The sequence below is a fragment of the Phalacrocorax carbo genome, chromosome 1, assembly GCF_963921805.1.
Source record: "Phalacrocorax carbo chromosome 1, bPhaCar2.1, whole genome shotgun sequence".
In the NCBI taxonomy this organism is placed as follows: Eukaryota; Metazoa; Chordata; class Aves; order Suliformes; family Phalacrocoracidae; genus Phalacrocorax; species Phalacrocorax carbo.
In genome coordinates this window covers 2,707,387-2,728,563 of record NC_087513.1, presented here as the reverse complement: position 1 = coordinate 2,728,563, position 21,177 = coordinate 2,707,387, and the positions used below count along the sequence as shown (strand labels likewise).

Here is a 21,177-nt window from a genome sequence, read left to right as displayed (position 1 = left end):
GTTCTTGACAGCTAGGGCATGAATGCTGCACAGGCGGTCTTGCATTTGTTTTGAACTTTAAAAAAACAACAGTCTGATTAGTTGGAGCAGGTTTTCCCTGAGGGAAGACTATAGAGTGTAATTTCATTACAAAATACAGTGCTTGGAGATGAACCAGAGTAGGATTTTTTTTTTCCTTACCCTACGGGATTTGACATTTCTATTTCTTGACATTTCTCTCATTGTTAGACTAGCTTCTTTGTGCTGGTATTTTTTTCCCCTCCCCTGGTGAAACTGTAGCTGTCTCCTTGAAGCTTGGAGTGTCTTTTCTTGTAGGTAAAACTGGTAATAGTTTGAATTAGTTCAACAAGCAGGTGGTTGGAAAAGGAGGCTACGCTGTATTGTGTAAGTGTGTGGCACTGGGACACGGGGTCTATTGCCAAAAAAAGAATGAAGCGATAGTCCCTTGAACATGGGTGTGTTTAAAACGGTCATTAGGGAAGGATGTTACATGGTAAAAAGAGACATGTAAAAATAGGAATGGGTTATTCAGGGGTCTGGCTCAAGGTGTGTTAAGTACATCAAAAGTAGCACCTGAGACGATTTTGTTCCTGGAGCCCATTATTTGAAGAGTAATGGATGCTTGTGCAATGTTTTTCTGATTTCAGCTGCTTCTCTTCACCGTCCTTTTCTCCAGTCTTTGAGTTAAGTGGTAGCGTAGCAAGTCAGCTCGTCTAATGCGTTGGAAGGCTTTGTCATTTATTGGCAGGGGAACAGAGCAGATATTTTTCCACCTTCATCTGCAGTGATCCCATGAAAGGCGTGTCACGTTGCGTTCTGGTAATGGGCAACAGTCTTCTGGCAGAGTTTACAGCGCTACAGCTATTCACAGCTTTCTGCCGGCACAGCGACGTCAGTTAGGGATGTTAGGGAGCCTGACCCTCTACAGCCAAAGTCCCCGCTGTAATCGTAGCTCTACAGGCAAAGCTATAGTTTTAACTGGTTATTGCACGGCTCGCTTTGCTTAAATGGTATAAAGCTGTTTTACATTAGGCAGAGGTCATTGTTTGAGACCAGGTGGTTTCCAGCCTTGTTTTGATTCTTCCTAATATTGCACCTGGTCAAGTATGATGGATTTACTTTTTTTTTTAAATTTTATGTGCAGTGGGGGGGGAATCTTCTGTCCATCAGCTGTTGGTGAGAGGCACAGAGTCATCTTGATGACTAAATCCTTTGATTTTCACTGCTTTGAAACAAAGCCTGGAAAACTGAGCCGAGCATCAGCCCTCCAAAAAAAAAAATCCCATTATTAAAAAGCATTTAAATTCCTCCTTAAGAAAGAGCAAACAGCTTCTTGCTGACGCTCTTATTGCTTTAATTCATATTAAATTTTATAGGTTGAAGTATGGTCATCCCAATAGCCAAGCACGGGGCTGCTGGGCTCCTTCGCTTGCTGGCAGCTGCTGCGTACGCTGAGCATCGGCGCCGGCCGATAACTCCTTTCTTGATGCCCTGCACCACCGTGCCTTGCCTTGGGAGTACGACACAGATCTCAGATCTGGTGGGAGGTGGGAGACCTTTTAGATCTGCAGCTTCTCCTGTGCCATGGGACCCTTTGTATTACTGAGCGTCGCTCCGAATAACGCAACCCTTTTCCTGTGTTATAGTTTGGCTGCTTTCCTCAGTTGTAAGTAGCCCTTGTAGGGGAAAAATGGAGGGGGTGAAGCGCTCTCTGAATACTCCTTCCATCAGCTAAGGCTCCTTCTGCTTCTGATTTTTCTTGATGAACAGTAGTTTTCAAAGTAAGTTTTGTGGCTGTTTGAAGCTGAAAGGTTAGGACCACAGCAGAGGGGGACCTCTGAACTCAGTACTCCTTTCAGATGCAGAATGGCTCACATCTATTTTTAAAGAGCGAATGGTGGGTTTGCAGACTGCAGTTACAGGTGGTACAACACAGCTCGGAGATAGCGTTGTCCGGGCTTTTCGGTGTTACTGCAAGAAGCAGCTTCCACGCTTAGGGAGTGTGCTCTGAGGCGTAGGGAATAACGTTGGGTTGTGGCCGTCCCTCTCCCTTCTTTTAAAGTATGCGCTTGATGCCAAGCTTAATTTTTGCTTTTGCTATTTCTAGTTGCACTGTACTAGAGTGTGCACTTCAGCTTCTTGTGGTTGAACAAAAGAGCATGTATTTCTTTTAATTGTAAAATTATAATACAGAGTATTCCAAGGTGTAGGTAAGACTGTACCGGGCTGGACAGACAGAGCTTGCTGAATCAGCAGAAACCACAAACTGACTTTTTTTCTGATGAAGCTGAAACATTCAGTTCTTGGCTCCTTCAGCCTATGACTCTGGAATGATTTTAAGTAACACTTAAAATAAGCAAATTGTTAGTACTTGAAGTTTTTTCAACATGTACCTTTTTTTGAGCTTTCCTTATCCTTGATACCTGCACAGCAGTAGCAACAAGTGAAAAGAAAACGTAATTGAAAGAGCTCTCTTAAGATATTTCTGTAAACCAGAGCTCGTGGGTGTTCTTGGTCATTGATCAGGAGAAATCTTAAGTTCCCTGTCTATAGAAATGTGCAGAAACATATACAGAAAGGACTGGTCACTCTGCCTTCTAGGGCTTGTTGTATTGGTTAGAGCGTGATTCCGACACCTTGGCTCCTATGAAATTGTGTTTTATTAAAGTCGCCAGGTTATTCCTGTGCTCGCGGTGGCTTTGATGAAGCACTGTATTAGGGTCATATCCTCTAATAACAACATTTCTAAATCCCTGGCTGCATTTGAAAGCATTGTGATTAAAGTTCTGGCTGTTTTCCTGCAATCGTTAATGTCTGCTGAGGGTTGAGTTACCCTCCTTTTCACTGGCGCTGGGGTTGTGTTACAGCCCCACGCGACTTTGTGCCAATATCAGTGACGGTCTCCAGGGGGAAGCAGTTTTGCATTAAAATGCAAGAAGTAAAAGCTGTATCAAAATTAACACAGGGGTCTAGAATTTCCAGTGCGGCTTAATAGCCATGGTGTTGGTTGTTTTCTAAAGTCTAATTCATCTTTGATTGAATTTCAGGGAAAACAAAGCAAGGAGGATAAGGAGGTGGAGAAACCCATCTGAAAGAGATTATGGATGAACAGGTTGAAAAATGCTGCCTGACAGGTCATACTCTGAGCAATCTGATAATTTCTGCTGGCGCAGGGAGTTGGTTTGTGTGTTTTGTGCACTGGCATGGACAATTCATTTCGGTTCCCTTGGGGAAAACCCGTGTTATTAGCAGGGATCATTCTGCGTATTGCTGGAAAATGAATTAATTCACACTGGTGCGTGCACAGATGAGGAGTAAAGGTGTTCTTTTGTAGCTACAAATTTATAGAGTCATTGCAGTGTTCAGTAACCAAGTAGGATTTATTTTGCCTTGTTTTACATGCCAGGTTTGTAACATTTTCAAGCCTTGTCAAAAGAGCGGTAGATTTATCTTCATTAGAACTGATGCATTCATTAATACATGGAAAACAAGTCTATGACAGCTTGGACGGCGTGATGGTTACTGTAGCCCCAGCTATGTGCAGTTTCTAAATCCTCGGTTTCCTTCCTGTGTGCTCACGTTAAAAAATTATTTCTGTAGATGGTTACTACTTCTAGAAGACTGTACGACGTTTTATACAGTTTATTTCAGTATTTCTCGTACCAAGGCCACAAGAAGGGGCTACAGCAAATCCACCCCATCTCAGAAGCGGCTGGGTGGAGATGCAGCCTTGTCCAGCATCACACCACGAGCGTATGGCCTCGCCAGACGTATCTTGCTGTAACCACCAATTCGATTCCTTTGCCGAAAATGGCTGTGAACTTTCAAGTATTAAAAAGGCAGATGAAATGTGGGAAGCGTTGAACAGTTTACAAGAATATAAAATAATAAATGACTGTATGTCAAGAAATATCATTGTCTTATTTCACTTGCTTTCTCTGTTTGCTCACTGTGTTGTTTTTTCTTCTGACATTAAAACTGAATAGAAAACATATCAGGAATATGAAAAATTGAGCCATTTGCTCCTGAAGATACAGGAGATAAGATAAAGCAAGCTTCGAGAAGAAAATAGTTGAAAAGTGAATGCAGTGTGTAAGTAATCACAGTTCGTTAGCTCTAGCGTGTTTTCTGGCTTCGGGTAAGGATTTATGCTGCAGCCGTGCTTTGGCAGAGCTTACATCTGTACACAGTCTTTTTAGGGAAACCAACAAAACAGTAAATATGCAAGCTGACAAATACATTAATCAAAGTGCCTGCTGCTGAGTTGTGTGGCCTGGAAAAAAAAAAAAAAAGGAAGAAAAGTATGCATTTCAAACCATTTCTGTGGCTGAAAGGAGACTTTACATATGTGGCTGACACACTGATCAAATGATAAAGTAGAGTCAAATCGAACCTCAACCTTTTGTACAGCCTGTGGAAGTGAAGGCAGGCTGCAGTTTTTCAAGGCAGATGGAGTGTGAGTAACTAATAAATCAGGTTTTGAAACATTAAAGAGCAACTTATTTAAATGCATACGGTGTTGGATCTCAGACAAGACAGTATAGGAGAGCGTAAAAGGATTGGGCATGGGAACATCGGCAGAACAATATGTCTGTGCACCAGCTACGTGGCTGCATCCAAATCAGCTGCTTGGACTGAAGTCCTGCTATGTAGTAAATGAAGGGTAATGACAGCTGGTCAAAAGCAAGGAGGAGAAGCTGTATCAGGCAGAAATTTCAGGCAGTGATTGGAATAGGTGGCGCAGTCAGTTTGGTAAGTTGGAGCCATGTTCTGTGAAAAATGGAAAGCTGAAGTCTAAGCATGAATTTAAGAACAGTGAATAAAACCTTTGCTCCTTTTTGTCTACAGTGTTTCTCAAAAGAGCTTTACCAGGGGAAGGTTGGAGTCACTATTTCTGTTCCCCGTGTGGGGAACTGAAACACAGAAACCTGGTCAGGGGCGTAGAGGCCGTACTAGACCCATGATTTGAATCCAGATCTGCCGTTGAGTGCTAGTAAAAACTGCTATATGACGTCTGGGTTTCATGATCTGCATCAGCTGCCTGTTGGTTTCTGCACTGATTTTGTAAGATTTTGATAGCGACGTGTGTTCTTATGGCTGGGAGCTCTGTTCAGAACAAAATGCCGTGCTGCTGCCGTCATGGTGAGTAGGACCTGTGCTCGTGCTCCCTTTGAGCAGAGGGGCAATTTGTGGCAGTATTGACTCTCCTGCTTTTGGAAATTATTTTCCTTCAGCACGGTTTGAAGCCGAGCTACAGCTCTCTTCCCTTCTTTCCCAGTTTTATACCTGGAAAGGATTTGTGATGGTCCAGCCATCAGACTTGACTTCACTTGACTTGAGCTGGGACTTTTTGGTCATTGTGGTGACTGACATGGTCCTAACCCCGCAGCAAACAGGGTTGGTGCGTATTTTGGAAGCTCTGGCCTCCTGTGTCCGTACTAGTCCCCTGGCACGACAGCCCCATTGAGGCAAACTGAGAACCAGCGAGGAGCCCTGCCTGAATTTCTGCCCGCTTGTGGTTTGTTTTTTTCCAGTGGAAGCTTGTTAGGCTGGAAAGCTGCTCTGCAACCCCTGTTAGGGAGCATCACCCCAAACGCTGCTTCTGGGAGAACTGCTGAGATTTTTGCACTCAAGGAAGGATTACAGAAATGAAATGTGAGGTACTTCATAACCTTAAAGGTCAGCTTCCTTGTCTTTCTTCCCTCGCTTCACATCCTTTTCGTTTTAATTCCCACCCCATCTTTGTGTCAAAGAAGAAGAATATTTACGAAGTAACTCAACAGATTGAAGTACAAAGTCCAGGGGGATTTAAGGTGTACCCGTACTTGGCTACGGTGGTGTTGGTGTCTCCTGTGTAGAGTTTAGTGCCAGTGACAAGTGATGGACAGACTGGAAGCTGGGAACAGTCTGTTGCCCTTTGAGACAGTTAATCATCTCAGAGCTCCCTTCCGACCACTGCAGAGCCCTCGCCCCAAGGAGTGACAGCCAGTATTTTACAAGTAGTTAGCCACCTAATTCCCATTGATTTTTGGGTGTCTTGTAGCGCCAATGTCATCATCTCTGTGATCTCTGTTGATTTTGGTAGAAGGTAGGGTGCCTATGTGTTTTTAAACATCAGTCCCTTCCTCCTGATGGTCTGGTCTATAAATTCACAGCTGCCGTGATTAAAAAAAGAGCGTGTGATTGAGAAGCAAACAAGAAATGCAATCTTTCCTTTGTCAGAAACCTTTGCTGAATTGCTTCTCCCCTCAAGCAAGGAAGTAATCAAGTGTTGACTGGGGCTTACTCTTGTCTGTCTTCATAACGTGGATATTTTTGTTGGCTGGTGCATCTCATCTCTCTTCCTCCTGTTGCGAGAGAGGGAACAGGAGCCCCACGAGCCGTGTCAGCAGGCAGGTAGGTCGCTGCCACAAACAGCAGCCACGTAGTGCTCTCCCTTTCCTTCCGTTTGTGGGCGAAGAGGAAGAGGGAACATCCTTGCTACGTAGGAGTAGGCAGAACAGCCTGCCTAAAATAATCCACTAGATGCCACTAGAAGATGAGATCTCTCTTGTCTAGTCCATGGAATCCTGAAGTGGTTGGTGTTTGAAGGGCTTTCCAGAAGAATTTTGTACCATTCTATTATAAATAACCTTTGCTTTACTGGGGAATGTTGAGCTTCAGTTCTAGTTGCATTGGCAGACCCATAACAGCTCCCTCGCATGGTTCGTAGGAGCCCAGCAAGAAGGGAAGAGAACATGACGCGGAAACAGAAAAGCATTAACCCAGAGCTGACCTACACCAGCAGGGAAGTGCAGCGTTTCGAGGCTGTCTGCCAAATGGTATTCTTAACAGAAGTATAAGTCTTCAAAAGGGGTTTGTTCAAAAGGAAGGGTCAATGGATTTGGAAGTTTAATGACTATTTTCTGTGGAGCTGGCCTGGAAACAGAGGCTGGTTGAAACATGGAGCTGGACACTTCTGGGCCTTTTGTGGTATTTGTTCACTGGGATAAACCTACTCAGCTTCAGGGAAGACCCCCCTAGATTCTGTCACCCTGCTTGTAGGGCTGCCTGTCTAAGGTCAAGGTGCTTGAAGTGCTCCCAAAAGCTAATTTGAGGTGCAGGATGCTGGATTTCCTATGTGCTTTATTTCCTGCTGGAGACTGGTCTGGAAAGTGGACAAGGTCTGTCCCCATCGCTTCCCTGCTGAGGTCTGATGGTGTAGGAAGGCCAGTGCCAGGACAGCTGGTGGCTGAGCCCCTAATTCCAGCAGGCACTGCAGCTTGTGGGCTCTACTAAAGCAGGTATCTCAGAGCGGTTTGAAACGTGGCCTAAATGCAGTTAACTTTGATGATTCAAGATGTGCAAAAGAATTTTAGAGAAGATTGATTACGTCTGTTTCCTATAAAGAGAACTTGAACGTGCGTGCCAATATGTTGAATCACTGCTGCGAATCAGAATGTAACCAGGATTTGATGCTTGTGTTGTGTACGGCTTTGTTTGAGCAGGTGCCGTTGTAAGACAATAGAGGCCTCGTGTACAGAAATACAAAAAACCAGGAGATTTCCACTAAAACCCCCATAGTTATTGTTCCATAACAGCCCAGATCAATCGCTCTTCTGAGCTCTGTTTTATAATAACCTGCTTTGCTGTCCTTGGGCAGCTGTTGCTTTCTTCCTTCTAAAGGAAAATTTGTATTTCCCTCCCTTGAGGGTGCTGTGCAGGTAATAACTATGTTGTTGATCTTCACATAATCAAGAACTTTTTGGAAGGACCGTAACATCTAAACCGGTTCCTTTTCTCCTATAAGTTTGCTCTGATGCTCGGAGTGGAGGAGGTGGCATTGATTTGCAAGCTGTGTTGATTGCTTGATTGTTGTGGCTTCAAAGCCTGTCTCTTTTTTCTTTTTACGGTTGCATAGATTAACGTGAAGTGGCTCACTAGGAAGGGTGCTTTGATCACCGAAAGGTGCCGAAGAGTTGTTCCCTACGTGCTCGGAACCTGTTTAGCTGAAAAGTTTGCAGTTGCGGAGAGATTAATGAAGTTGTCCTGTGCTAACGCAGGGGATAGGAGGGGAGGAGAGCAAATGGCGGTTTGCCTACGGTCCTAATGCTTTTCAGGGCCTTGCTGTTGCTCTTGAGACCCAATTAATATTTCTGGGATGTTTTGGAAAGAGCTTTACTTATTAGCCAGCTATCTTTGTGTCTGATAGGATTTAAAGTGTATCAGGGCTGAGGATGGAATACATTAAGACAAATACAGCTCCTAAGCAATTAGGTAATGTGTTAGGGTGCTCGGAAGTGACAGCGTAGGGAATCTCACCTTTTGAAAGTACTCTTATTAGGACATATTAGGACAGAGAGAGCTTTCCTTACTTTGTTGTTTAAAAAAAAAAGAAATTGCTTTATTACTTATTATGATTTTCAAAGGTGCAAGGAGCCTCTTAGAAGATGCTGAGCTACCTCCTCTCTGACGCCTTCACGCCCTTCAAGGAACAGATCAAGAGAGCGAGTAGCGTGTGGTTCCTCTTCAGACATGCTGTTGAAGAGTAATAACTTCCATATAAATCTTGGACCTTTATGGAGAAAATGGTTTCAATTAAAAAACCAAACCTAAACAAACCCCTAGAAAATCCAGGAAACTGAACTATAAACACTGTTATTGTCTCGGTTTCTGTGGGTTGGTTTGTGGAGGTTTTTTTAATATTTAGTGGTAGTGAAGTTATCTTGATAAACGGGGAAATTGCAGGATGTGTCTGAGCGGGATTGTTTTTTGCAAAGTAGGATTGAGCTTTTTCTGCGGACAGGGTGGTTCTTGCTTATAGAACGTAACCAGCATTACGTTAATTGCAAAATTATGGATCAGGAAACTCCTTGCACTGAGTTCTGGGGTTTTGTCTTTGGATGAGAAGCTGTGATTTGTCTCACGGCGTGTATCTAGCTTAAGGTTTGCCTTTGGTACTGTTTCAGTACACAGACTGGGTACAGGAATATCCAGAAGTTTAATTCATTTGCAAAGCATGCAGAGACGCTTTCTGAGGAGTGCTAATCTGTAGCATTTCTATTTGTGCTTCAGTATTTCCCATACAGAGTAAATTAGCAAAGCCCAAGAATGCCTCAAATTGTGGTGGGCAGCTTCGACCTTGAGTTCCTTGATAGCAGAATAAACTCCTGTTTTCTGGGGCGATCCCTTCTGGGCCAAGAAATCCTGCCATCAGGCTTCTGAGACCTGCTCACATATTGGAACAGGGGAAGTTCCCCCTGAACATGAGGCCAAACCCCTTCCCTGTGTGGGTGCCAGAGCAGGGGCACAGGCTGCCCAGAGAGGCTGTGGGGTCCCTTCCCTGGAGACATTCACCCCCCGCCTGGACGCGGCCCTGTGCCCCTGCTCTGGGGGTGCCTGCTCCAGCAGGGGGTGGGACGGGGTGAGCTCCAGGGGTCCCTGCCAGCCCCCACCAGTCTGGGATTCTGGGATAACAGGACGTTGGGAGTTAAGCTGGGATATCTATGACGAATATTTAAATTTTCAAAATACTGGACATAATGGAAAACTTGTAGCACTCTTAATGTTTGTTCAGACTTTAAGTGTGTGCATAGATTCTAGCTTTCTTGGTAATCTGATGCTTTTTAACATCGAAGCATGACATTTTAGGCTCCATTTCAGAAACATTCAGCTGTGTTGCTAATGGACCCGTCTCCGACTCCCACTCGCAGCAGTATTCAGGTGGGCACACTTCATTGCTAGCACAGCGTGAGGATATCATTAACTGTATGACAAATTTCACTTCAGAAGTTTTTCTTTTTTATTTTTTTGGTCTCATAATTTATTACTAGGCAGATTAAATCAGGAAGCTGGTACTCTTAAGGAACTGCTACAACGATAGTACTTTCTGACAGCTGTGAAAGTTTGAGGTTTTTTACTAGTGCCTATGAAATGTGGCTATTATAGTTTCTTGCCTTACACTAAAAAAAAAAACCCCAAAAACCCATAAAAACAAACCCAAACTGTGCAACCCAAAGGAAAGGTTTCTGTAGTGTGGCATTTCGGAAGCAATGATGTATACTCGGTCCAGATGGTTATTCGAGTGCTGTGTACATCGTGATGTTGTACATCGGTGAGCACAAATGGTTAGTCCCGTAGTCAGTGCTCATAGTGGGCTGTCTTGGCAATAAAGTTGAGCACTTACAGTTGAAAATCTTCAGTGCGTGCTGAGAATGAGGCTTTACAGCTCCTTTTCCCTAATGAGGCGGATAGTCCTCTACTCTTGGAGGCCACTCGTGTGTAGGTGGCAGGCGCTGGGGACAGCCCAGCAGTGCAGTGTTCATAGAATCATAGAATCATTAAGGTTGGAAAAGACCCTTAAGATCATCAAGTCCAACCACCAACCTACCACTGCCAAGCCCACCACTAAACCATATCCTCAAGCACCACGTCTACCCTTCTTTTAAATACCTCCAGGGACGGTGACTCCCCCACCTCTCTGGGCAGCCTGTGCCAGGGCCTGACAACCCTTTCGGTGAAGAATTTTTTCCTAATGTCCAACCTAAACCTCCCCTGACGCAGCTTGAGGCCGTTTCCTCTCGTCCCATCGCTGGTGACTTGGGAGCAGAGACCAACGCCCCCCTCACTCCAGCCCCTCTCACGCAGTTGCAGAGAGCGAGAAGGGCTCCCCTCAGCCTCCCCTTCTCCAGGCTAAACCCCCCCAGCTCCCTCAGCCGCTGCTCATAAGACTTGTTCTCTAGAGCCTTCGCCAACTTTGTTGCCCTTCTCTGGACACGCTCCAGCCCCTTGATGTTTTTTGTGTTTGGAAGCTTAGCTCTTGTTGAAGAGATTATTCAAACTGACTGTCTGGTAATTGTCTTGATAAGGAGAAAAAAAACCCCAACAGGCATTTTTTTCCACTCTTCCTTCATCTGCTTCCTGTTTTCTGTGCAGCTGCCTGGTGTTGGTTTCTTTTGCAGGGAGGTGATGATCATTCGTCCAGAGATGGTCTTGGTAGGAATCAGTAAGGATGGAGGGATATTCGTGGTGTGTTTGTATGGACTTCTTGGCCCTCCAGCACAGGGCATCTCCTGGAACGGAGGTAACGCGTTGGCTGGTCAATGTAAGTGCACACTTCAGAGCTTGATGTGGTCAAGGAGAGTCCCCACTAGAGATTTCCCCTCGAATTTCCACTTGAATATCCAGGCAAAGGTGGCGTAAGCTCTGTCTTCCTCCCGTTTGGGCTTTTCTCCAATGGCTGTCATAACAAAACTGCTGCGTTAGAGAGCTGTGGTAACGACAGCGTTTGCTTTCCTGCGGCCGTGCAGGAATGGAGCTGGGCTGATGTCGGGCTACGGCAGCTTACTTCGGTGTCCGTAGAGGTACGATGGCAGCGTCGAGAGAGGTGAAGGGAAGAGTTGCAGTGCAGGCTGCTGGCACTGCTGCGATGCTGGGTTGCTGGTATGTCTGTCATCGGGACTAAGATTTGCATCTCAGTGTATTTTTCAAGGTAAAATATTTAAAAACAAACAAAATTACTTTTTCTCATGGCTTGCACTGACGTGCAGAGCAGTCAGTCTTACTAATTGAAAGCTAAGAGCAGAGATGTTGTAAAAGCATATTTTTCTCTCAGTGCCGGTGTTCTGTGCTTCTCAAATCTCACATAATATGGCCAAGCAGATAAGACAGATTGTTTTGTTCCTTTCTATGGAGTTCGTCCCAGTCAATAATATTGATTAGTTCAGGGTGACTTGATGTAACAAGAATAACACCCCTTTCTTAATTTGAGCCTGTATTTCCTAGTTCATGCCTCAGTGGCTCATGCTTGGATGAATTCTTCAATAAGTCAGTTAAGACACAGACCCCACTGGAAATTGCAGGGTCTGACATTAATAGGGGAAATGAATAATTTTCTTTTCCTCGAAGTTGCACCGCTTTTTTTTTTTTCCCACAATTAATCTGTCGCATTGTGCAAGTGAACTTTTTAAAATGCAAAATGAAAATCCTGAACTTATTTTTTTTAAGAGCTACCTCTTCCTAATTACAATCAGTAAAGTTTTATAAACTGTTCTCGCTCCTTCTTTGTGCTTCTTGCGCCCTTATGTTAGAGTAAGATTTTTTAAGAAGCTTCGTGTCCTAACAGTGCATTCGAGGAACTGAGGTGGTTTGTGGAAACACTGCGACTGCAGGTGCCCAGAGGATGGGTGGGTGGATTTCCCACTCCACAGGGAATTTGATCTTGTCCCTTTTACCAGGGCACCAAAGCAGCATCTTGGAATCTACACCAGTGCTGTGAATTCTCGTACGCGGCGCTCCTGACCTGGACGGACCGTTTAAGGCATGGAGGGACTGGTGTTGTTGACCTCCTTGGTCCTCGGGCCTTGCTGTGGGGTTTCTAACAGGGGGGTCAATGAAGTCATCGAAAAGCTTTTATTTTTGTAGGGTGGATCAAGGTAATGGCCTAAAGCATATGAACTTCACTTTGAAAAGGAGATCAGAGCCGCTAATTCATCAGTTGTGTCCCTCCTCTTACGCTTTCCAATTTGGAGTCACTCTTCTCATTTCGAGGCAGGCGGATGTCAGGGTCAAAAAATTGAATAATCTGCTGGTGTTGTTTTGATTTCAAGTACTTTGTCGTTTTCCTGCCTATAAAGCTATCATAATAATGTGATTAGGTTCTGTATTTATTATTATTAAATCATTAAGGAGAGTTCACATGCAAAATGAAAAGGAATTGATAATATTTGGGCTATACAGACTTTGCCTAACTTCATATTTTGGGTTATTTAGGGCTGTTAGCCAAAAAACTTCCTCGAAAGGGTTACTTGTCAGATGATACCAGCAAGAAGATGGTCTGTGCTTTGTGGCAAGGGAGCGTGACCGCAATACGAGGGATTATGTGCTGAATTGCTGCTGATTTCAAATTGAGATTTTTTTTCTGATGCTGTCGTTAGGAGCATCTGGCCTGCTATCCTAAAAATTATTTCTTCTGGAAGGGTAATGTGGACTTTGTTGCTATTGGGAAATGGCAGAAGTTTCAGGAAATTGAGATTTGCCCTCCCCTCCCCCCTTTTTTTCTTTCTCAATATCCTAATTTAAAGTGTTTTGGTGTTAGGAGCTGCCTATGGAAGTAACTTTGGTTCACGTGTAATGACATACAGGTGGGTGTTCCATGCCGCTTGAAGTCCTTCAGAGGGGGCCTGAGGTGTATAAATAATGCTCTCTGAGCTTGTGTTGTACTACCAAGGAATGTGCCAAGGTTTATTTTTTGCGTAGCTGAGAGCCTGTTTGTACGCAACGGGAACTCGAGCAACGGAGACTTCTGCTAGGAAATGACAAGACTCTGTGTGGGACCTGGACATGGAGTAGTGAGAGGCCCAGACCCAATAGTGTTAAATGTCATAAATATGTTAAAATGTCATCAAACAATCAATGCAATCAAACCCAAGCTGCCTTCCACGGGATTGAATGGTGGCATCGTCATTCGGAGGTGCAGGAGCCTTCCATACAGCAATATGGACACAGCAAAATTCACAGAATCCCAGACTGGTGGGGGCTGGCAGGGACCTCTGGAGCTCACCCCGTCCCACCCCTGCTGGAGCAGGCACCCCCAGAGCAGGGGCACAGGGCCGTGTCCAGGCGGGGGGTGAATGTCTCCAGGGAAGGGACCCCACAGCCTCTCTGGGCAGCCTGTGCCCCTGCTCTGGCACCCGCACAGCAAAGGGGTTTGGCCTCATGTTCAGGGGGAGCTTCCCGTGTTCCAGCTTGTGCCCGTGGCCCCTTGGCCTGGCGTTGGGCACCGCTGAAAAGAGCCCGGCCCCATCCTCCTGACACCCACCCTTCAGGTATTTATAAGCACTGATGAGATCCCCCCTCAGCCTTCTCTTCTCCAGGCTGAACAAGCCCAGGTCTCTCAGCCTTTCCTCACAAGGGAGATGCTCCAGCCCCTGATCCCCTTGGCAGCTCTGCGCTGGCCTTGCTCCAGCAGTTCCCTGCCCTTCTTGAACTGGGGGGCCCAGAACTGGACACAGCCCTGCAGCTGTGGCCTCACTGGGGCAGAGCAGAGGGGGAGGAGAACCTCCAGGAGGAGACGCTCCAGTCCCAAATTTAGCAAAGTGCTGCTCCTAAAACCCTTTCCAAGCATGATGTGCTTCAAAATACATTGTACCCACATGGACAAGACCTTGGGTATTTATTACCCAAGGTAAAGGCCCTTGTTCTTTTGGGAAAGGATAGTTTGTGTGTGCTCATGTGCAAAATCAGAGCTGTTTGTTCAGTTTGGGGCTGTTCCAACAGCTGCTAAAGTCACTGAAACTTGAGGCTGGAGGTCCCTGTTTGTCCGTGATGCTTTGGAGAACCGTGAGGCTCAAGTCTCTTAATGGTATCTGGACATCTCGCATCTGTGTGACAGGCATCATGTTAGCACCTCCGGGCAGTACGTTGGACTTCAGCCTGGCTGAGGAACCGTCTCATGGGGCTGGGAAACTCTTCTGCAGTTGAAACTGGGTCGTGTGCTGAAGGTGACCTGCAGTTACCAGTCCTTCTGCAGTACCGTCAATAACTATGGAAAGAGGACCCTAAAGTAATGCATAAATACTACCTGTATTGTTCCTATTGCCTGAGGAGCACTTTCTCTGAGCAGAAAGAGGATAGAAAGAGCGTATCTGTGCATTAATTACTGATCTTTCACCAGCAATGAAGCATTTACAGGCAGACCTAAATGTTTAATTATCACTTCCTATCTAAAATTCAAGGGATGTTCAGATCTGTTAGACAACTTGTTTCATGTTATTTTCCAGGAGGACCGGATGATAACTTAATTGAAGGTGGCGGATCCAAGTTTGTCTGCAAACCAGGAGCCAGAAACATTACTATCATCTTTCATCCCCTCCTCAGGTAAGGCAGGTTTATCTACTTATTTCTGCAGGTGGAAATAATTAGAATAAGTAGAATATGCCGACTTGTTTCTGGGCACATTGCCACTTCTGAGAGAACATCCCACGGCAAAGGGCTTGCTGTAAAGCTGTCGATGCGCATACGCATAAAAAGTAATCACTAGTTGAGCTTGTTGCTGATGCTCTTGAATGTTTTTCACAATTCGCTAGCATAGCTAGTGAGATTGCTTGCCTGGGTGACCCCTTTTCATTGAACAGTGTGATTTATTATTGACCCAAGTCGGGAAAAGTTCAGTTGCAGCCTGTCACAAATTGTTTATTGCTGACTGGCCATTATGCTTATTAAAAAGTCAGAAGGATACTTTAGGAACTGCAAGGTAAGTTTGTTCTTTGATAAAACAAGCGTGGTTTATGGAGTGTAAATTAAATGCCTGCTCTAAAGCGCCATGCCAATTACTGAAATCTTAGAAATTCACACAGCTCATCAAGGACTGCTGGAACTTTAAAACAGAGCAAGTCTATAATAAGTCTCTTCTTGCGCTCTGATACTTCAATTTTGCTCTTTTTACTGTGTAATCTAACAGTTCATCTTCTTGGTTTTGCTGGAATTAAATAATATGATGGTTTTCTCGGTTCATGTCAATCTTCCACCTCTGCTTTTTCCTTGCAGGGTTTTCCTTTATTGTCAGGCATGTCCTTCCCTGTTCAGTGCTATCACCTTCAGAGGGCATTTCCCTTGACTTTGTTTGTATTACTTGCTATCATGAGTCACTTAAGCAACAGGGCATGTTTCTCCAGCGCTAAAAACAAGTAATAATAAAATAGTCATAAAAAGTAATTGGAATCTGATCCCCAGACGAAGGAATATCCTGACTGCTGTCTTGGTAGCTGAGAAGTGTCATTTGTGACTTCTCAGGACTTAAAAATGCATAAATTCCTTCAAATTTAAATTTCTGATGTCATGACACTAGATACTGGAATATTCCTGAGAACAGCACCTCTTGTGAGGACATATTAATATTTCTTATGGTTTTTCAGAACCTCCCACGAAAAAACGGGTTGCGTACATTGTGCGCTCTCCATTTATTGCTGGGTGCCTGTAATGAAACGGATAATCCCATAAGCATGTTTTCTTTCGACCTCTCGCTCTATTTTAAAATGGAAGAATCCTCTTCCAGATATGACCACTATGACATGGACAAGTCTGTTCATCTTCATTGAATTTACAGGTTGCTTTCAAGCACAGAGTGGGGCAGTGATGCTCTTATTTTTATTGATGAGGTACTTCACATTGATTTAGAAGCTGGTGAAAATGCTTCTTTCTTTCTCTTTGCCTTCCTGCTTAATTTTCCCCCCCTTTTTTTGCCATCCGAGTCAAACATGAGTGCTATGCTTTAAATAGCACTTCTCACAAACACTTCACTCTCATTACCAGCTTGCAAGATAGGCAGTAGAAATAATTTGCTTCATAAAAAATAATTGCATCGAGATTAAGGTATCTGCGTACAATATATTTTTCATGCCAACCATCTGCAACATCTTAACTTCCTTGCATTGAGTAGTTCATCAATAACTGCATGAAGAGAAAGAAAACACTCCGTGACCCAGCTTACCCTTTTCTCACTGCAGAATGGGGTGACTTTGGGTGTAGGTGACGACTGCAGAAACTTCTAAAATGTGATTTTTACCAACCTTAATGATCGACAGAGTAAATATTTGGCACGAGTCCTTGCTGTCTTAGTTTTAACTCCTCGCGATCCCCACCTTTGGCAGGCGCACGATGCACGGGATGCGGCGTGTCTGGGATTTCTTTTGATGATAATGATTCCCTGCAGGGAATTCTGTTCCTGATGGGAGTCGGTAGCAATGACCTGTCCTACAAGCAAACTGACTTACCCATCGACTCCTGTTCAGACTGGCTGTAGGATGCTGGCTCTGGTTGGAAAATGCTGAATATGGTGGATTTGCCAAGATATTGACGTTTGCAATAATTTCTAGCACATCGCCTTATGTGTGCATTCCTTGTTGGTTAGATCCTCGTCAGCCTTTTCTAGATGTTATCATATCAAGTGTCAAACTCTCGAGGAGGTAATTGCTGCAGAGGTGCGACGTTTTCACTTGCTCTTATTTTCCATTTCTTTCTGAGCTTCTTTATGGCCTGCCTCATTCATCTTTCATCGATGTCGCTCGTACAGGCTTAAAATGAATCTGTTTTGAATTCAAAACGGTCAATATTTTATTTAGAAGGGGGTGTTTTTTTGTTATTTTTATCAAGTTCACATGAACATGTTGACAGAGAAGTTTTCGCACTCTCTGGGCCAGGTGATTTTATTAGGAAGCCAAGTGCTTCTAAAAGTATTAAGCTAACTGGATCACTGAGAAACTGGCCACTGGTGTAATGATTTAAAGCCAAGCATCACATTAAGGGATGGCTTTAAAATGTAATTCAGCACAGTGATGTTAGGGGGAGAGTTATAACCAGAGCATTCATATTCATCACTCTGGGTTTCTCCTTTTTTTATACTACTGAGATGAAAAGTGTCATTGCCTATCGCATCAGAGAGCTGCACAATCACCGTGTCAAGTTTACTGGTTGTAACAGCACTTTTCTGGATCCTTTTCTATTTACAAATAGAGGTTGAGCTTGGCTCAGATCCTTTTGGAGAACACAGGCTCAGGGGGCTGCAAACGAACCCCCATATCTCCAGTAATGGAGGTTTGTTTGGAGAAACTCTTAACTTAGAACCATGGAGAGTGTAAGGGCAAAGACCTACAAATGGTTTTCAAAATCTTCCTTCCCCTGAATTCATTTAGAGCAACGAGCCCGAGCTGGGAAGTGAGGTGTTAACGCCGTTTGGGATGTGGGTCCCTAATTTCCACTAGGACAATTGAGACGCACCAAGCCCCAGATTAATTACGAGGCCTTAATGACACCACCACACACGTAAGAAATGAAGAGCGAATTTTTGCCAGGCAAGCGGGTATTCTAGCAGAGGTGATTCCTGGGAATAGATGTTACCAACTACATAGGAAAACTAATTGCACTTCCAAATTGAAGAGGAATACACATCTGATTTCCCTTAATTACATATTGCGGGAGGTGTATAAAGTGTAAAAGTTACCAAAAGAGTCCAGTTGCTTTCTTCATCCTTCGCTGCTAACCAGCACCTGCTTGGATCGTGAAAGCGCTGGTGTTACTGGTCTGTGGATGAACGTCTCCCATTGGAGGAAGGAGACGTGCTGGACTAATACCGAAGCCCTTACGTTGCAGAATATTGAACAGCCTGAGTGATGTCTGGTGTAACGTTTGCTTGGTGGGGAATTTTTTTGTTTGTTTGTTTGTTTCAGCTGGCATTTGAAAGGCACTTGGCTCTTCAGGGTAATAATCATTTTACATATGCTTTATAGAGTATGTTTATTACCAGACAATTGAAGAACAGATGTCTGCAGTCTTGAGGGGGAGGGACAGGAGGGACCGGGGATGGAGGGGGTGAATTGTGAAAGCACCACTGACGCGAACTCAGTTGAACGTGTTTGGATATTGGGTATTAAGGCCGCTAGGTATCCATTTATTAATATCAGCCATACTTCATTAAGATCAAGAAGCAATTAAAAGGGTTGTAGGATGGAAGAGAAAGCAAAGTGTTCATTGATTCGGAAGAAGCGGTTGCCTCCTGGCAAGATTGTGTCCTTGTGAAGAAGCGGACTGGAGAGGCTGGGTTGACCTGTCGCCCTTTCCTTCTCTACCGAATGGGCAGTGTCTGTGCTGGGGCGTCTCCCCCTTTGCCAGATGGGAAGAACTGCAACGTGTCAGTGATGTTCTGATCACTGCCATTGATTTCAAAGTCTGGAGAGTAAGAAGTGGGGGGGGGAAGTGTTACTTTATTAGAGGGTATTTATTAGAGCACCAAGAATCAAAAGGGGGTGAGGCTGGGGGAGAAGGAAAGGCAGAATTACTGATTTGACCCTGCTGATGTTGTCTGAGACCCAAAGGCTCAAGTTTAACACTCGGGTGTGCGTGTGGTCCAAGGCATCGCGAAGTTTGCTGCTACTTGGTATTTCAGGTTGGTCGGATTGGGGGGAAAAGAGCAGATAACAAATTGATATTTTAATTTAACATTTAAATGATTATGTTCATTTATACTGGTCCCCGTGATTTAAAACAGTAGCTTTTTACCCGAGAACATTTTTGGAATTTCCTGTTTCTTCCAGTTATGTTAATGCTAATAAAAGAGTGATTGCTCTTTAATAAATACAGTAAATGCTTTAGGGAATAATCAAGGAGGATAGCAATTTCCTTTTGCTGCCTGTTGATGTCGGCACGTTCCTCGCCAACTGGTGGCAATTGGCTGTGAACGGCTGAGGGTCAGATTTCAGACTCCACTGGTAACCTCTTTGTGGGAGGGAGGCGCACAACATACAGAACGTGTACATACACGCAGGTACATACGTATTAGCAGCGATGTTTTGGCTCTCCATGCTTTGGGAATAATCATGTCAAGCTTCTATTTAATTCAGGACATGTCAAGCTAAAAGGTACTGTATGCAGAATTTAAATGCTCTGTTGATTTTGAAAATGTTGGGAGGGGATGGCAAAGTTGTCATTGGTTCCTACGGGGCATCACGTCCTTTGGTCTTTGCAAACGCCAACTGCTGCTGCAGCGGAGCAGCGTTCGTGACTACATCGCTGTAATTGCTACAAAACTATGTGTATAATGAAGAACCCCTGTGTACCTCGCTGATGATCCCTTTTGTCAGTATATTTGTACAGCTATAATAATAAATAATATGATTTTTAAAATATGCCGTAATGTCTTGTAGCTGCGTACGATGTAAAATCAGTATTTGATGATATGGGGAATGTGTTATTTGGGGAGCAAAAGGAGTGTGAAAATTAGATTAGTTTGTTTGTTACATTTAGTTTGTTTAGACTATGTTAAATGATACCAAGTATGTTAAGAAAAATATGTGGTATTTTATCAGTCTAAGGGGTATATGTTATTATTGAAGTAGAGGGAAAATGTCAAATAATCCTAGAGCACAGATAGTGCTAAATAATGAGAGCTGATGTCTTTTGTTTTTTGAAATTAAACCTGAAATACTTGATTTTAGAGAAATCGATAAAACCGACCCAAGCTGGGAGAGGGAACTTATAATATTGACTGCTTGAGGTTTGTATTTCAGATTGAATAATGTTCAGGGGGTAAGGGGTTAGGGAAAAGGAGGTCTGAGATGCTGTTATGTACACAGGAAGATACTAGTTGCAAACTTCTAAAGTCAGTGATCCCATAAAAATATAACCATCCAGATCTCATGAATACTGCTTTTTTTAAAGTCTTACATGCATACGTGTCCCTTATCCTCAAAGACAGGGAAAAATATCACTTAGTTAAGCTAAATCTTGTTTCTGCCAGGTAGGCAATATTTGCTTCCCTTAGGGAGGCTATGGAGGCAGGGAGATGGTGCCTCTCCACAAGCTCGCCAGTGCGGCGAGGCAAATGGGGCTCAGACCTGAAGACCTCGACTCCCGCTTCTCCTTACGGTACCGGTAGTCACCACGATGCTTAATATTCCCATCTTTATTGTGGAATCGTTCATAGTCATCCTTGAGTGTGACAGATGCTTGATGCAACTTTTCATCCACTCGCTGTTTGCTTCAGTTGACCTGAATCGAAATCTTAAGGGAGCAATTTGACACCCACCTACTGAAGTTTTTTTTTTCTCCCCCTGGTTTAATGAGTGTTTAGAAGACGTTTAGTTGACGAGTCCCTTGCTGTTGACATTTAGTACTTTATATCTGTCAACAGCAGGAATGAATGTTTCTTGCAGGCGAATCCTAACTCTTCTCTCTTTGACAAGCTCTCATAAAGTCGGCATCGCTGAATTATAAAGACACATTTCAGAAGAGCTTGTTGTTGTGACACTGCTAAGGAAAGGTTTAGTTCTGACTGAGGCCATTGCAGAAACGGGGCACATTTACGGGAAGGGGATGGGGAACAGCTTCACATTTTGTGCTTTTTCTTTCCCCTGATGTTTTATGAGAACTGACAGTCTTACTGTGTGTGTCTGATTAAAGATGACAGTTTATAAAAACCTTAAGGTAAGGCTGTTCATTTTCGATGACAGAAAATAAAGCAATCCCCCCCCCACCTCCCACACAAACAAAACCCCTTACACGCCAAAAAAACTCTTAATATGTGATGCACTGATTTTATATTGTCTGTCAGAGAATGTGCTTCAGCGGATCAGTCAAGTTTTGAGTTTTCAAACATGCTTCATCCATACGGGAAATCAACAACCTGTCAGAAATTTCACATGTCTC

The 21,177-nt window shown here is 44.0% G+C and overlaps 1 protein-coding gene across 3 annotated transcripts in view; it reads left to right on the top strand.

Annotated features, from left to right (window-relative positions):
* Positions 1–21,177, top strand: part of EXOC4 (exocyst complex component 4) — a 420,816-nt gene that overhangs the window by 177,979 nt on the left and 221,660 nt on the right. For 2 of the 3 annotated variants that reach the window (XM_064442315.1, XM_064442324.1), the window contains exon 10: positions 14,760–14,856. In XM_064442315.1, the coding sequence (XP_064298385.1) occupies positions 14,760–14,856 (97 nt within the window). Of the gene's footprint in view, positions 1–14,759; positions 14,857–19,125; positions 19,148–21,177 lie in introns of those variants that run through there. The other variant, XM_064442335.1, reaches the window with a different exon arrangement.